This window comes from Phacochoerus africanus, chromosome 10 (genome assembly GCF_016906955.1).
Source record: "Phacochoerus africanus isolate WHEZ1 chromosome 10, ROS_Pafr_v1, whole genome shotgun sequence".
NCBI lineage: Eukaryota > Metazoa > Chordata > Mammalia > Artiodactyla > Suidae > Phacochoerus > Phacochoerus africanus.
The window spans coordinates 19,472,346-19,490,497 of NC_062553.1; the positions used below are offsets into that span (position 1 = coordinate 19,472,346).

The following is an 18,152-nucleotide window of genomic DNA, read 5'->3' on the forward strand; positions in this document are numbered from 1 at the left end:
ATCTACATGAGAAAACAAGCGGGAAGACCAACTCGAACCAAAAAGCAAACACCACCCACTTGGCTTCCCCGCTGCAGCTGCCCCAGTATTACAGAGACTCTGAACTCACCTTTCGTACAGTTCCTGGAGGATGGAGATGTTATTAGAATGGATGGTCGGGTCAATTTCTAAGAAATCCAAAATATGATGTGGGATTATAGCACCTTCCTCGATTAGCAGGGCCAGGTTAAAAAATCCCTGCAAACAAGCCACAAACCAAACTCCATATAAGAAAACTTGGACACGCACCCTTCATCAGAATGTCAACTTTTACAACCTCGAGATTTTTGTTTTCCAGTCCCTAGAGCCAGATGGTTTTGTCATCGTCACTGATGAATTGTTTCCCTAAATATATGCATCTGAGAAACTTATTTGCAGGAGAACCAGGAGGCTTTCAGAGAATGCTGTGTCCCATCTGCTCAGAAGCCAGTCAACCGGGGGCATCTGTCCTTTGCTGCTCACGCTTTCAAAACAGAACTCTCTGGAAAATGTGCCCTCGTATCATCTACAAAACTGGAATACCGAGTCAAGGGTGACGTCCATCACAGACCATACGCTGGGTCACCATTCGCATGTCAGCAGTGTAGCTAATTACGGCTGGGGCGCTGCTCATGGCTGACCTTCCAAGGAGACAGGGTCTCTCTGCAGAGGATAATGCACCAGTGTTTGTCTCATCTTTCCTAGGCCAGGATGGAGAACGTGCTCTCTTGATGCCCCTTGGCACGCTGGCACACTGTGCTACCTTTTCTTTATTATACCTCGTGTTCATGGCTCACAGGGGTAGGACCTGCCTTATTGGGCTGTGCAGGTCCAATAAATAACAGTTAAGAGCCTGACGGCTGAGGTGCTTCATCAAGGATGGAAACTATTCTAGTACCTGGAGGGGATGGACTGTCCATCATGAGCTGAGCATGTGGCCAGACCCCAGGAAGAAACAAAACATGACATGTTGCTTATCATTAGAGCTTTATAAATCCCCAGAGCATTTTGCCCATCAAAGAACTGAGTCATGCTTTAATGACTTATATCCTCCCTTCTTCCTTTCCTTTCTTTGATTGATTCTGAGTAAAAATCACCATTCCCTACCCTGTAAACACCAGGCCTCTCACAAGCATGCTATGTAATGATCATCATAAAAATAACGGCAGCCAGCATTTCCTGAGCGTTTGCTGTATGTGAGGCATTGCTCTTTTTCTAGAGATTCATTTAATCCTCCTAACAACAAATTGAGATAGGCTCCATCATTGTCTACACTATTATTACGAGGCCCTGGGTTAAGAAATTTGCCCTAGGTCCCACAGCTGGAAAGGGGATTAAAATGCAGACAGGATTCAGTCTCAAATCTCAAGCTCCATCAAACTGCCAAATAACCTTTAAATTGATACAAGTGTTAGGTATCTTTAAATTTCACACACACACACACACACACACACACACACAGAAAATAGACTGTTTCTCTACTTCTGAAAAGAATGTACACTTAAAACCTGAGATATTAGAAGGAAAGAAGAATATGACTTTCTAAAAGTTTAAAGTCTCTGAACAATGGCAAAATAACAAGATTAAAATAAAGTGCGGGGGGGGGGGGGGGGTGAACTAGGGGAATGTTTGTATGCAAGGTAATAGCTTAAGGCTCATCATCTATGGGCCACATGTGTAAAGAACAAATTATACTTTAAAAAAAAATCCAAACTCCAATAGATAAGCAGACAAAGAGAATTCATGTAAGAACATATGAGGAGTAAATTATCTTAGAGACGAATACGTAGAAGTGCCAATCCCCAGTAGCCGCTAAATAAATGCAATTTAAAAAATATGGAAGCATTACCTTATCATCATTCAATTATCAAAATTAAATCATGAAAACATCCAGCACTGACAAGATTTCAGTTATCTTTTTATGCTTAAGCACTGCTTGGTGGTGTATTAATTGGGAAAGTTTCAGAAAGCAAGTTGTTAATATACTATTACTACGTAGCCATAAAACCATTTAGACTGTTTGACTCAGTAATACTACCTCTCAGATTATAACGAAATGATTCAAACAAAAGCAAAAGATGGAAATACAACAGTGTTCACTGTGGCACTCACTGTAATTGCAGCACAATGGAAGATGACTTTCATGTCCTCTTTAATAGACTCTTAATACCACGAAGGCAAAATATTTCACTCTTGTGTCCCCACCACTAAGTAGTGGTTCCTTCTGAAGCTCAGCAGTAATGAACCCGACCGTATCTATGAGGAGGCAGGTTTGATCCCTGGCCTCGCTCATTGGGTTATGGATCTGGAATTTCTATGAGCTGCGGTGTAGGTTGCAGACGTGCCTGGGATCTGGTCCCATGGGTGTGGTGTAGGCCGGCAGCTGTAGCTCTGATTTGACCCCTAGCCTGGGAACTTCCATTTGCCATGTATGCAGCCCTAAAGGAGAAAAAAAATAATAATAAAAGACATGGCAGATGGCAGAACCAACATACACGTGCCAACTCATTGGATACATCAGCAAATGAGAATAAATGTCCACCCATAAGATAAAATTTAGTAAACTGGAGCTCCCACTGTGGCACAGTGGGTTAAGAGTTGGACTGCTGCAACTCAGGTTGCTACAGAGCCAAGGGTTCAATCCTCAGCCCTGCATCCTGGGTTAAAGGATCCCGCATTGCTGAGGCTGCGGCTCGGAATCCATCTGTGGCCCGGGAGTTTCCACGGATCGCTGGTGAGGCCCTTTCAAACAAAAGGTTAATAAATTACACTCTACCAACTCGACAGAATGGGGGCAGCAGTTAAGTCAAAGCTACAGACACTAGGCGATAGAATGTACACGTTCGTATAATATGTGAGAAGGGGCAGACTTTTCAAGCGGCCGGTGTGCTCTGGTTGCTGTTACCGTGACCCTTTTGCCTGTGGCCGGGACTGGAAAGGGATACGAAGACTCAAGGACTAAGGCCCCTGACATGGAATAGTGGGTGTGGTCTCCGATTTTTTTTTTCTCTTTAAAAATTATTCTTTAATGTTTTTAATAACATTATCTTTCAAAAAAATTAAAATCAGAATTAAGAAGTAGGTCCAGGCTGGATTCGGAGTAACAATTAATATCATCTAGGGGAGTTTGGCTCTCTAGCCAATCCTTTGAGGCACCAACTCTTATTTCCTTCTGGAAGGAATAGTAAGAGAATAGATCCTGTCCACTGAGCATGAGCAGTGCTGGGCTCCAAACATGTCATTTAATCCTCATAACCTAGGAGGTTCACGAATGAGAAAATAAAGACTCGGGGACTGCGTGACTTGCCATGTATGTATTTCTATGAAGGTGACAGAGATGTGGGTAAAAAAAAAAAAACCAGTACCTCCTTAAAAAAAAAAAAAGACCGAGTAGGCATAAGATTCCAACTTTTGTTCTGTGATCAGATCACAAATCACAATGCCAGAAACACACTGAGAGAGGGGAACACAGCTATTCCAGCTGCCATCGTGAAAGAGCCCTGAGAGCCTCACAGGCAGGGAAAGCCGACTGGCAGATCCAGAAGGAACGAGAGAAACAGAAAAGGGTCGTTAGCACCCGGCAGCTGTGGCAAGATTTACCGAAGGAGACGAAAGTCAGGGGGCAGGAGTCTGGGGGGAAAGAGAATACTCGCATCGCCACAAACGATCTCCCCAAGAAATCTACAAATTAGAAAGAAAAACCCGGCAGAAACCACCTTCGCCGAGGGACTGAGATCAACCTCACCAGTAACGCGACATCCTGACGTCACGCAGGCCTCATATGACACAGTGAGAAGGACGCATGGCATCCAGGCTCTTCTTACCCCAAAGGCAGAACCTCAATCCATTCATAAGAAAGCAAAAGTCAGCCCCCAAAATGAGGGACATTCTACAAAGTATCTGACAAGTTTTCTTCAAAGGTATCCAGGTCATGAAAGACAAGCAAAGATAGAACCTGTTCCAGATCGAAAAAAGACTAAGGAAATAGGACAAATGAAATGCAATTCGGGACCTTGGGTGGGACCCTGAGACAGAAAAATAATCTTAGTGGAAAAACGAGTGAACTTCAAATACAGTCTCAAGTATAGTTAATCCAACCAACATGGATTTCTTAGGTTTTTTTTTTCTTCTTCTTCTTTTTTCTTTTTAGGGCTGTACCCACGGCATATGGAGGTTCCCAGGCTAGGGGTTGAATTGGAGCTACAGCTGCCAGCCTACACCACAGCGTGTGACAAGGCTGGATCCTTAATCCACTGAGCAAGGCCAGGGATCGAACGCACGTCTTCATGGATGCTAGTCAGATTTGTTTCTGCTGAGCCATGATGGGAACTCCTGCTACGCAACTTTTCTATAACTCAAAAAACATTCCAAAAGAAAAGATCCTCCCCCCCCCAAAAAAAAGGTCACCCAGAGGAAAGTCCTGTCACCAAAGTATTGGCCCAACTATGCAAGTAAACTACTTCTCATTTTGACCACTTCTGATTTCTTGAGTTCCTACCTAGTGAGTGAGTTTGATGGAATCTGGTAGAAAGACTCCTGGGTTTGGCTCCAGAAGACCTAGGTTCAGGCTCTGGCTGCTTCACCTGTTTGGCACTGAGCAACTTACCACCTTGTCACAACCTTGGTATATAATCGCCACTATAAAACAGTCTCCATTCCCACGAGATTGCCATGTGAATGGCATGGCCAATACAGTACATGTTCAAGAAAGGTGCGCCATTCCGCTGAGAGTCGTCCAACAAGTGCTGGAGGGGCTCATGAACCTGGATGAGAAGTGACTTTGCAGAACTGACGCACACACAGACAGCTTGGGAGGACTCCCAACCACGCAAATGAGCATCACCAGCAGCTCCTTTTTGTTGCTGTTTACCTGGGAATCTCCATCCAGAGCTGCTTGGGCGTACATCTGCACAGACAGCTCCAGGTCTTGGGACTGGTTTTGGTGGCCGTAGTAGTAAAGGTCTCCCATTTTCAAATAGGCTGCAGGACAAGAAGCACAGGCTCGTGGGTGAAGTGGTCTTATTTCAAATTGACATTTTAAATGATCGGCCCATTGGCATGACTGCAAGTGTTTCCCACCAGAATTTGAATAGGGATCCATCTTTAGGGTTCCCTGATGTCAGAAGGGGGAAAAAAAGGTTTTTCCACTGGATACCCCCATTTCTAGACATATTCTTTTCTTTTTCTTTTTTGGCCACCCCATGGCATTTGGAGTTCCCTGGCCAAGGATCAGATCTGAGCTGTAGTTGCAACCTACACTGCAGCGACAGCAATGCTTAACTTGGGCCGGGTATCGAACCCGAGTCTCAGTGCTCCCAAGACACAGCCAATCCCACTGTGCCACAGCGGGAACTCCTCTGGACATATTTTCTTGCTTGGCTGGGTAGCTCTCCCGATGGGTCTGTTGGTGAGAATCACAGTCTGCACCTCACAGTCCAACCAGCCAAGGCAGTTTGGGGCACCAAGATTTTGCTGCCTGGGTCTGATGACTGACAGATAGGGTTTTTTGTTTTGTTTTGTTTTGTTTTGTTTTTTGTTTTTTTAACTCTGTTCAAGCTATATGTTTTATTTTCCCTCTGAGAAAAAAAGTTTTGTTCAAAAGTGTATGTATCATCATTCAACGTCCAATGAGCAAAATAGAATCCTCGTCAGGTACTTCAAAAGCAGGATTTTAAAACTGGGAACCAGTTACCACGATGTTGGAAGGGTTGAAAGGGCAAATGGGGAACAGCAGGTGACCCAGAGATGAGCAATGCCAGAAGCTACTACGGTCCTAGGGCTGGGGGCCAACTGAGCTACAGAGGAGAGACCTCCAGGCAGGAGCTGGGACCATGGAAATTGCAGCCATGGCCAGAGACACAGCCCAAAGCAGAGAGAGAAGGGGAGAAATACTTGGGCTTCTCACTTCTTCCCACCCTGCACTTTGCTGCCAGTGACTCCTATTGGCTGAAATTAATCAAATGCCTCAGCGCAAAGCGGTCTGGGAACTGTAGTTCCTGAGGGTCTGTTTCCTAATCAGAGCAGAGCCAGGAAGACAGGGAATCTGTCTGAGGGCAAAAAGGCAGGTGACTGGCCCAGGGAATCTCTCCAGAGTAGCTGTCTCTTTTGAATCCCTGCTGATTCCTTAGAAATGCCGGGTCTAAGCATTTGATGGACAGTGGAGGAAGAGAAGTACATTGCTTGGGGCTGAGAGCAGAGTTTAGGCAAGATCTTAATAGCTGAGATTTTTCACTCTCTTTCTTAATTGTTTAGAAATACCACACTTCACACAAAGCTGTTAGATGTTCCCTGTTACTAAAGATTAAAAGCCTCCAATGGTTCAATTTAGCACCCGTTTCTCTATACATACCAAATGAAGGAGCATCGATTTGAAAAACAGAGAAATTATAGTATCTCCAAACACAATTAACACCCAAGTATCTCTTGGCCAGGTCCTGAGGGGGCGAAGGGGGAGAGAAAGTTAACTCATTAATATTTCTGCCAAGTGGCTAATTTTGCCTCCATAAATCCCAATTCATTCTCCTTAACCTTAGAGCTTCTATCTGAGAAGAATACATTTACTTACTGGCCTCTCCTCACAGATGTGTGCTAAATTTGTCTGTGACACTTCAATTCCAGTTTCTGCTGCTAAAACATAATACAGCAAAGCTTCGTGCCTAAAAATAGATGATTAATAATAAACTTCACATAGTGGCTCTTACTAATATTCACAGAGGGCTTTACAGCCGCACATAAGAGGGCACAAAATAAGCATTTTTTTAAAACCACAAAATCATGAATTTTTTTTTTTAAATAAACACTGTTGTTAAAAATACTGCACTGATTTATTTTCTCTCTTAAAGGCTGAACTCACAGATAAGGTTGGGGAGCTGGTTGGTACAACAGCTACCTCTACTGGCCGAATGCTATGTCGAGGGCTGGCTGGGGAACAGTCTATTAGCTTTTGGTCCTTGAATCCTTCCATCCTCGCTTAGAGGAGATAAGTGGTATTAAGAAAAAGCGCTGCGCTTTCGAGTCCTGTTTTGTGAAAGGCTTTATGGGGCTTAGGATTCTGAACAAGCTTAATTAAAGCTGAGCTTTTGTGGTACATTAAAAGTTTGGCAAAGGAGAGGCAGTTTACAAGGGGCTTGATACCAATGGCCAAAAACATGTCTGAAAAAAATAACTGTTTGACACCACGGGTAATTGAATGATTGCAAAACAATGAGACCACTTTTCATCTGTTGAAAGACTGGCACCCAATTCATAATACAGATAATGGTAAGAGCTTGGAAGAAGCAGATAATATACTCCTATAACCACTGCTAGTGAGAAGCCAATTAATGCCACGCTTAAATGGGGAGGGTCTTAAGACTGTACATGCCACCTGGCCCAACAGTTTTTGCCTCATGAGGGGTTGTTCTACAGAAACAATCAGAAACATGTGCAAGGAGTCATGGCAACAGAGGTCGTGGTGGAGCTGTTTATGTGAATGAAAACAAATTTTTTTAAAAAATCGAAAAATTTTTAAAAAATCGAAAAATCGGTGACTAGTTAAATTAAATTAACTAGTTAAATTAAATTAATGATGTTGAGGGAGTTCCTGTCGCGGCGCAGTGGTTAACGAATCCGACTAGGAACCATGAGGTTGCGGGTTCGGTCCCCGCCCTTGCTCAGTGGGCTAACGATCCAGCGTTGCCGTGAGCTGTGGTGTAGGTTGCAGACGCGGCTCGGATCCTGAGTTGCTGTGGCTCTGGCGTGGGCCGGTGGCTATGGCTCCGATTAGACCCCTAGCCTAGGAATCTCCATATGCCGCAGGAGTGGCCCAAGAAATAGCAAAAAGACAAAAAAAAAATGATGTTGAGGAAGAGTATTCAAAAAAGTAGAGGAGTTCCCGTTGTTGCGCAGTGGTCAATGAATCCGACTGGGAACCATGAGGTTGGGGGTTTGATCCCTGGCCTTGCTCAGTGGGTTAAGAATCCAGCGTTGCCATGAACTGTGGTGTAGGTTGCAGACGTGGTTTGGATTGCATAGCTGTGGCTGTGGTGTGGGCCGGCGGCTATAGCTCTGATTAGACCCCTAGCCTGGGAACCTCCATATGCCGTGGGAAGTGGCCCTAGAGAAGGCAAAAAAAAAAAAAAAAAAGACACACACACACACACAAAAAAAAAACACCAAAAAAACACCCCCAAAAGTAGAAAGATGTCTATGCAAAATTTTCCATGGGCTGAAAAACAAAGCAGGATCAAAAACAATGCAAAATTCCATTTCTGTAAAACAAAAATAAAATTGAACATACACGTGTACCCACATACACACATGTACAGGTACATATACGCAGAGGAAAAAACCCCAAACCCCCAAATGATCTACCAAAATGCTAACAGTACTCATCTCTAGGTGACGAGCATGCAAGTGATAATTATTTTCTTTGGACTTATCTGATTTCCTCCATTTTCTTTGCGTTACTCACTTCATGAGTTGAAAATTTATTTTAACCATAAAGAGTTGTTTCTAAACCTTTTTTATTTTCTCATTTTCAGTAGCTGACATTAAGAACTCCTTCTTAATCTTAGCCCCATCTAGGAACTGGTTTAAGTCAGGGCTGGGGGAGGCTGGGCTGGGGGAATAAGGACGCAGATCTGAAGGTATCTTTTCTACACGGTCAAAGCAGCTGCTGGCAGGCTATCCCCTGGGGACAGACAGAGGTGACTGGGGAGGTCAGATCAGGACAGGCAGACCTGTAATCAGACCTGTGGCGGGTCATGGCCATGTGGCTGCTGAGTGTGCTGATTCTCCGCCTCTGAGATACTCAAGGAGGCCGACCAATTAGTCATGACTCACGCTAAAGAGACGAGCTGGCTAAGCAGCGTCCCCAGCACAGACAAGCCAGATGACAAGTCCGCAACTGCAACAACGCAAGAGACCCCCAGGCATTTTCTCACACAGCCTGCAAGAATCATGCTTGGTGACAAGAATCCTCAGAGCACACCCCAGATGGAGGACGTGTGGGGCGGGCTTTGCAGGACGTCTCCACTGTTCTATGGTAAAGTCCGGCTCCAAAGGCGTGATCATTTCAAGCTTCTCTGGAGACACTTGGGTTTGCACCTGTGCCTCAGTTTCCCCCAAAGACGGATGAAGGAACGTGATGATTCCAAGGTCAAATATCAGGCCAGCAGCTTCTGCTGCCGGAACTGGATGGAATGGGGCTCCTGTGACTGCAAAGTAACAGGGCAAGTTTGTCCTCAAGAGCAGTTGGACAGACTGTTAGAATTGGGAGGGGGTGTGCCAAGGTTGACACTTCCTGTAAGAATAGAGTGACTATAATAAAGCTTTTCTTTCTTTCTTTTTTATTTTATTTTTTTTCCAGCTGCGCCCATGGTACGTGGAAGTTTCTGGGCTAGGGATCGAACCCACATCACAGCAGTGACCGGAGGGGGATTCTTAACCTGCTGTGCCACAAGAGAAATCCCAAGAACAGATTCACTACGAGAAAGTTTATCAAGACAATACCTTGCCTCTAAAGCTACTTGGGTGACAGGGGAGGGAAGAGAAACACGTCTTTAAGGAAGATTTCCACGGTCCGATTATTGCGTAAGCCGAGAGGAAATGTCACAGAATTCTCAAGCGTTTCCTTTGAGGAGGCACTGAAATCACCAGGCAGAGGTCTAAACACATGGATATCAATAGAAGCGCTGCACAGAGCGCCACCTCTGGGCTTCCATCTTGCAGAAGCCACGAGCAGAGGTCGTGGACCCCAGAACTACCACCAGCCGTGTTCCTCCATGGAAGGGTGATCTCTAGGAGGGGGGTCAGAACGCTGAAGACCAGACTTTCTCAGCTTATTAAAACTTCGGACACACGACAGACACCCTTGCAGAAACCCCACCTGCATTCAGCTTCCCCGCTTTGCTCTCACTTCATTGTGTCTCAGCTGAAAGTGTCTGTAAGTATTAACTACAGGTATTTCTATCCCTGTGTTCCCAGGACACACATTTACTCAGCATTTGCTCTGTGCAGGAAGCCCAAAGACAAACCACAACACTCTACGGTCCTTCTGCGAATGTCCTCAAGGTTTAGGAAGCCGACCAGGGCATCCAGCTCTATTTCCAATGCTCTAAAGTGCCCTGGGCCATCGTTCTGATGGGAGTGGGTGCTGAGAGAAGGGGGTTCAGAGTCAAGAACGGCTTTAGAGGCACGTTTGTTACCTGCTCACTTCCGACTCAGCCCATCCATTTACAGAACATTTATAATGCTGCATCGTAATCACCCACCCTTTGGCTGCTTGCTGTGAATCGTGAATTTGAGTATCTCTGAGCGGTTTCTCAGACAATTCTATTTTTTTTTTTTTCTGTGCTCTTTCCCATCAATGCCTGAAGCAGCTCAAACTGGAAAGATTAAAAAAAAAAAAAAAGATCTGGGGGTCTCAGTGGAATTTAGGAACCCTGCTCTCTGGCAAAAAGATGAATCTCTTTCCAGTGGAATTCTGCCTGCCTGCTTGTCTTGCCTCGAGCTTCCCAGAATCTGGCTCACCTTCTGGGTTAAGTATCTGGGGTATATTTTAAGACAGGACAATAACACACAGCCCACGGATAAGACACACAGAGAGGTGAGGCGGAGAGAAATGAAACATGACAGGCGGCCTCTCCTTAGCCGACTTCTCCTGGTGTCCAAGGACAGCCTGAGGCACGACAACATCTCCCATGTTATGCCTCTACAGCAAAAAGCCCTTTTCTCAACCACGCTCCTCTTTTAAACTATCCCATATAAATCTTGGAACAACCCAGAAAAGCACAAGCTCATCAAACTGACACATGTAATTTGAAAATAACGTCCAGAATAAATTCACTCACGGAAAATGAAAAAAGGGGAGGGCCTTGGGACACTGATGGCTGATTTAGTTCTGTTCCAGCAAGAGAGATGGTACCCCCAAAACACCACGCTGTGGTCTGGGGAGGCCAACGCTCATATAGTTCCTATTTAACTCCTGAGGCTCTTGGAGGCTCGGAGAGAAGGATGTGAGCAAGCATTTTGTCTTAAAGATATTTTGGCAAAGATAATCCCATCGTAATGGGTACTGGGCATTTCTTCCTGTTAACAGGAAATGCTCTCAAGCCCAGGTTAAGATATATCTTTAAGGATACTTAGCATCAGCCTCAAGACTGGCAAAGACATGGAGACACAGAAATGTATAGGTGGTTGACAGGCGTGTGACTTCGTAGAACACTTTGGAAAACAGTTGGCATTATCTTGCAGACTTGAACTTATGGCCAGGCTGTGACCCCACTCCTAAGCTTATATTTTAGAGAAACTCTTCGTGTATGTGCCGGGATAGACACAAAAATATGTTCATGGCCATGCTGTTCTTAAAAACAGCTTTAAAAAAAAAAAAAAAAAAAGGGAAACTGCCCAAACATGTTAATATGAGACTTGGTAAGCAAATCGTGGTATAGGACAGCAACAAAAATGAATGACCTACAGGCACATGTATCAAAAGATATGAATCTCAGAAACAGGTTAAGTAAAGAAGAAAAAAGAAGAGTGGAAGAATTATATAGAATATGATTCTAATGATATGAAGCTCCGAAACAAGTCAAATGTATTGCTTAGGAATATATCCATATAAGCAAAACTATAAAGCAAGCCTGAGGCAGAGCAACAACAGGACCCAGGATGAGGGTTTGTTCTCGTTCTGGGGGAGGGGGTAGGAGGTGGGTTCAGTCTGGGAGGGATACGAGGGGGGCTTTGACAGCTCCTTTTCTTAAGTGGGGTGGCGGGGTTACAGGTGTTCATTTTATTGCTATGCTTTGGGATTTACATGCATGTCACCATTACTGTGGGATAAAAGAGAAGACAACTTGCCTGGCTCAAGCCACAGCTCCAGCTCAGAAGCTCAGCTCCTTGAACCTGGATTCTGTACTCGCTCCCCCTTTCAGGCCCTCCCTTCGCTTTGCCATCATTCACAGGTGTTTGGTAAAGCATCTCAGAACCCAGCTCTGTCATGTCACTGTCCTCTCCCCCAACTGCTGATGGCTCCCACTGCTTCACAAATTAAGGAAAAAGTGCATGACCCGCTATTCAAAATTCCACAAGGCAGCACCTCGTTGGCCTTGTCATGTATCACTCCCTTGTACAAATTTTACCCTCAAGGCAAAATTTGGGTGACTTGAAATTTTCTAGGCACACCCAGAATTTGTCATTGTCTTTGCTTTCGTTCCTGTGATTCCCTTCAGCAGAAGTGCTGTTCTCTGCGTGAGTAAATGGAAATTCCACCCACCACTCAAGGTCATATCATCTGACCTCCATTACAGAGGTTGACCTAAGTCCCCCAAAGCAGGTGGCACTTTTTCTTCCTCCAAATCCCCGATGCTCTTTCTATGCTGCTCAGGGCTCCTGAGTTACAGTTGTTCTGTCTCTTTTCCTTACTTCATTCTCTCAGTAGTTTTTTTTGTTTTTTTTGTTTTTTTTTTTGTCTTTTTGCCATTTCTTGGGCCACTTCTGCAGCATATGGAGATTCCCAGGCTAGGGGTCGAATTGGAGCTGCAGCTGCTGGCCTACCACAGCCACAGCAACACCGGATCCTGAACCCACTGAGCAAGGCCAGGGATCGAACCTGCAACCTCATGGTTCCTAGTCAGATTCGTTAACCACTGAGCCACGACGGGAACTCCCTCTCAGTAGTTTTTGGGTACATACCTTCCAGGTGCCCCTGGGTGCTACGCACTGGGGATACACGTCGGAGGGCAAGCAAGTAAAGAACAATCAGGACCCAGGCAAGGACAAAAGGGAGGAGGGGCTAGGCAGGATTTCTGGGCTGAGGGAACAGCAAGTGCAAAGGCTCAGGGGTCAGAGAGAGTATGGGCATCTGAGAAACTACAGTTTAGCACGAGAAAGAGATGAGGTGGCAGATGTCCCCTAGCCCTTCCTGTGGCATCCTAGGCAGCTACAGCAGGGCACCCTGCATTTAAGGTAAGATCTCAGATACTCAATAAGATCTGCTAAACTGAACCCAAACTCCCCAACAGTGTAGAAAACACATAACTCCCGCCACCCCGAATCAACTGTGATGTGACTGAATATTCTAAAAAGGACAGCAGGCCACCAAAACCTTAATTCCTCTGACCTTTACAGCAAATGTTCCTGCTCTTTTTGGCTGTGGCGTGCGGTGGGCTTGATGTGGGATCTCAGTTCCCAGACCAGGGATTCAACTTGGGCCGCAGCAGTGAAAATGCTGCGTCCTAACCCCCAGACCACCAGGGAACGCCCGTTCACAGCAAAATTTTCACTGTACCCCTTGAAGTGCTTCATGACGTTCAGTTCAAAAGTAGGCAAGAAAGCTAAGCTATTAGCAGATACTCTCATTATAGGAAAAAGTGTTAGGCTGTGTGTGTGTGTGTGTGTGTGTGTGTGTGTGTGTGTGTGTTGGGGGGTATTTACAGATGTGCTGTCCCTTTTGGAAAAACCCCACATATAAACACTTTGCTATCTGAATGCTTACTTTCCCCCTAGATGTTGTGGGGAGTAGAGGGTGGGAAATTTGGAGAGTGAGAAGCAGAAATGAGCAAAAGTCAGATTTGGGAGTTTTCTGAATTGAAGCTCACTTGGGAAACAAGATACAATAGCCCCCTAAATTGGAAGGTATAACAACTGGAAAAATGATCATATCTTTAAAAAATGTTCTGATTATGCAGACCGAGGCCACAGATGATAAACTTTCACAGGATGATAATAATAATAAGCATTTTTCCTCAGTGCTTTTTTTCCCCACCAGGCTCATTTTCCCTGCATTCTCTCATTTGAGATTCTCATTCACTGAGGTGCTATCTGTTGATTACATGGGCACCCATGGACCAAAGAAGAACATGGTATTCTTTTGGGCTCCTATTTTCCTTTTTAATTAAGGTTCAGATCAGGGTATGATAGATGATGTGTCTGGTCTAATGTCCCTGAGGCAGTGGCCCAGTGGGCTGTGTGCTGATTTACACATCCTTTTTAGGTATTACAGAAATACCTGGATCCTTTCGGCTATAAAGGAGCCAGGAAAATGTGGCCCAAGGAAAAGTAAGACAGAGTGCGAGGTCCAATAGGAGAAACCAGGAAGATGGACTCAGGTGGAGTTTGGAGAAGTGTGCCCTTATTTGCAACATCAAGGAACTGCAAATGGGAGGCATTTACAGGTGCTTATGGGTGGTGTCTCATTCCATCCAGCACAGGTGAGATTTGAAAGGGGGAGCCTGTTGGGCTGTGACACTGAGGTCTGGTGGGTGACTTCCAGCAATCCTGGGTTGCTGGTCATGGAAGAGACAGTAAAATATTGATGAGGTGGAGTTCCCTAGTGGCTCAGTGGGGTGAGGATCTGGCGTGATCACTGTCATGGCTTGGGTTGCTGCTACGGTGCAGATTTGATCCCTGGCCTGGGAACTTCCACATGCCATAGGTGTGACCAAAAAAAAAAAAAACCTGATGGAAAGATGTCGCCTGAACCTGCAATATATGGCTCTCACGCCTTCCCACGAACAAGGTGGAAGTCTTAGCCTTTCTGCGGCCTGCCAGTGAGAGGCAGAGGGTCACCTAGGATCCCCCGTGCTGTCCCAGACTCTGAACCCAGGAAGAGTGAGCCTCAGGGAAGAGAAGTCAACGTATTCCCGTGTCTCTCAACTTGATGAATGTGGACGCTCCCCCTTGAGAACTAATTTTTGTGTATAATTAAACATGGAAATGCTATGTTTTCCAATCAACAGCCAATCAGTCAGTGATACTCTGAATATCATTACTGAGAGGCTGTGATTTCCCTGCAAATTGCTTTTGTGGTTGCATTTTAAGACTCCATCTCTGAAGACTACACCGACAGATTGAAAGGTAAGGGCTGAGACAGTTCAGCCTAACTTACCAAGAGCCCTCCAGGTAGGCGTTGAGGCCTTTGCGAATGACGTGGCCCAAGTAGCCGTTTTTCTCTGCCACGTGCTTTGCCCATCTGAAAAGGAAACAGAAGAGAAAATATCCAAACTGTGGCAAATTAAATAATTGCTTTTTACTTCATGTGATTTCAATCAATCCCGTTGGGGGAATATTTTGCTTGTTAGAATTTTTATGGAGCAACAAACCAGAACCGAATATTAAGAAGGTAAAGAAAGATACATTTTGAGAGCCTTGCATTCAATTCCCTTTCTTTCTTTCTTTCTTTTTGTCTTTCTAGGGCCGTACCCACAGCATATGGAGGTTCCCAGGCTAGGGCTTAAATAGGAGCTACAGTTGCGGGCCACAGCCACAGCCACAGCAACGAGGGATCTGAGCCACGTCTGCGACCTACACCACAGCTCACGGCAACACTGGATCCTTAACCCACTGAGTAAGGCCAGGAATTGAACCCGCAACCTCATGGTTCCTAATCGGATTCGTTAACCACTGTGCCACGATGGGAACTCTAAGAAATACAATAATTAAAAAAAAAATACCTGATTAACATGAAGGAAGGGCAAGAAAAAAGAATTAAAGTACAAAGAATAGATGGGACAAATAGAGAATAAGTGGAGTAAAATGGTAGATTTAAAACTAAATACAGCCATGTTTAGATTAAATGTAAATGAACTTTAAATATACCAATTGGAAACCAAAATTGTAAGACTGCATGAAAAATACACAAAGACCCAATTACAGGCTGCTTACAAGAGACACACATGAAAATTAAAGGACAGAGAAAAATTGAAAGGAAAAGGATGGAGAAAGACAGCACATGCAACTGTCATAAAAAAAGGCAAGTTTAAGTAAACTAACCTCAGAAAAAGCAGACTTTAAGGCAAGGACCATCAACAGAGATAAAGAGGACACATTGGAAATGATAAAAAGGCCATGAACGAGGTAAAGCAACTCTCTGCCTGTACGATCCATTATATACTCAAGATGTATATTGCAAAATGGGCAGACTTGAAAAACCTAGATAAGTATACATCCACAATATGAGACCTTTTAATTTTTTAATTTCTAATTTTTTGCTTCTTTTAGGGCCGCACCCGAGGCATATGAAGGTTCCCAGGCCAGGGGTTCAATCGGTGATACAGCTGCCGGCCTGCACCACAGCCACAGCAACGCCACATCTGAGCTGTGTCTGCGACCTACACCACAGCTCACGGCAAAGTGGGATCCTTAACCCAGTGAGCGAGGCCAGGGATCGAACCTGCAACCTCATGGTTCTTAGATTCATTTCCACCGCACCACAGTGGGAACTCCTAATATGAGATTTTAATGCACTTCTTTCAATAACTGATATAAGAAGAAAAGAAGTAAGAAAGTATATAGAAGATCTGAACAACACAATTAACCAGCTTGATGTAATTGATATATATGTGGAACACTGTGCCCAACCAGTCCAGAAAACACACTTTTTTTCAAAAGACGATAAAGGCTATGCTAAAATTGACCATATGCTGATCGTAAAGCAAGCTTCAACCCATTTCGAAGGACTGAAGTCGTCCCAAATGTATTCTCTGATCACAGTGGAATTAGGCTGGAAACCAATAACGAAAGGATAATAAGAAAATCCATGAAACTTATGAATGTTTACACAAAATTTCCTAACTAATGATAAAAAGCCCCAAGTCTAAATCCAGCTTCATCACTGAGGTCAGGGCAGATTAAATTTGCTCTCGAACGTCCTGGGAAAGATGACCTTTAGGGGAGCCAGACCATCAGTGTGCAAAGGGTCTAAGGCAGAGGTCTTCAAACTTTTTTCTGTAAAGGATAAGAGAGTAAGTAGTTTAAGCCTTGTGAGCCACATGTGGTGTCTGTTGTACTACTTCATTGTTGTTTTACAATCCTTTAAAAATGTAAAAAGCCTTCCTAACTCTTGGGGCCACACAAGATGGGCCATGGGCCACATGTTATCTGTGGGACATGGTTTGCCAACCCATGTAAAATAGCTTCAGATATGCAAGACCTCAAAAATGTGCCTCCTAGTTACTGCTCCTCAGGCAGCTACCATAGGAGATGCTCCACCAGCAGGTAGGCATCAGCGAGGGAAGAGAAAGAAAAGGGATCCAGCAAAGAGGAGAGCCCAAAAGATGGAGACAAAGGGAAAGGTGAATTTCAGGAGGTGAATTTCAGGAGGACGGCTCTTCCTGAACCAAGACTCTCCAGGAGAGATGGTGCCAAGAAAATTAAATGAATGGAGCACCTGATGGATGTAGACACACTGAGAGGAGATTCAGATGAATCAAGGAGAACGCGGAGATCGAGTCATAGGACACGAGACACAGAGCGCTGAGCAAATAAGTAACAATAAAAACCATGGTTACTCCATAGAAAACAAAAAGCTAGTCAAGAAAAAGAGTAGACCTAGTATACCATATGGCTCAGCTGCAAAGAGCGCTAACTGGTCATAAGAATATAAATCCCGATATGGATCCAACCAAACTCGTGGGAGGCTTACTGGGAGGATGGGAGAGGGCAGGAAAGCACGAATGTGCAGGGCAGGAGGCGGCAGAGTGAAACTACGATACCTTTCCCAGAGATGCATCATTAGACCATGCCTATAATGAGTAGAACAAGAAACAGTGGTTTCCGGAGTTCCCACTGTGGCGCAGTGGGTCAAGAATCTGATTGCAGAGGCTCACTGCAGAGGCACAGGTTCAATCCCTGGCCCAGAGCATGGATTAAATAAAGGATCTGATATTGCCCCAGCTGGGGCATAGGTCACTGCAGTCAGATTCAGCCCCTGGCCTGGGAATTCCCATATGTCAAGGGTTTGGCTGTAAGAAAGAAAGAAAGGAGGAGAAAAGGGTGGAAGGAAAGGAAGAAAGAAAGAAAGAAAGAAAGAAAGAAAGAAAGAAAGAAAGAAAGAAAGAAAGAAAGAAAGAAAGAAAGAAAGAAAGAAAGAAAGAAAAGGAAGGAAGAAAGAAAGAAAGGAGGAAGGAAAGAGTGGTTTAAGCAGGTGATTTAGACATAGAGGTGATTGAAAAAGAAATAATTAAAAGATGAAGAGTGATTTATTCTAGGAAGCGGGAAATGGAACAGGGGTGGGGGGGAGGCAGAGGGTTCCTGGTTTGTCTTGTCAAATGATTTTTTAACATTCTGAACAAAACTTTTGTTTTAAATTTTTGTCTTGTCAAATGATTTGGCTCTGTATGTGCAGGTGTAACGGATAAAAATAAAAACGAAAA

At 44.6% G+C, this 18,152-nt stretch overlaps 1 protein-coding gene across 4 annotated transcripts in view; it reads right to left on the minus strand.

Moving 5' to 3' along the window:
* The window catches only part of SEL1L3 (SEL1L family member 3), a 115,311-nt gene that overhangs the window by 10,646 nt on the left and 86,513 nt on the right, over positions 1-18,152 (minus strand). Inside the window, exons 17-21 of one of the 4 annotated variants that reach the window (XM_047798401.1) lie at positions 14,888-14,971; positions 6,584-6,674; positions 6,368-6,452; positions 4,889-4,998; positions 110-237 (exon numbers count right to left, since the gene is read on the minus strand). In XM_047798401.1, coding sequence (XP_047654357.1) covers positions 110-237; positions 4,889-4,998; positions 6,368-6,452; positions 6,584-6,674; positions 14,888-14,971 — 498 coding nt within the window. Of the gene's footprint in view, positions 1-109; positions 238-4,888; positions 4,999-6,367; positions 6,453-6,583; positions 6,675-14,887; positions 14,972-18,152 lie in introns of those variants that run through there. The other 3 variants (XM_047798402.1, XM_047798404.1, XM_047798403.1) reach the window with 3 other exon arrangements.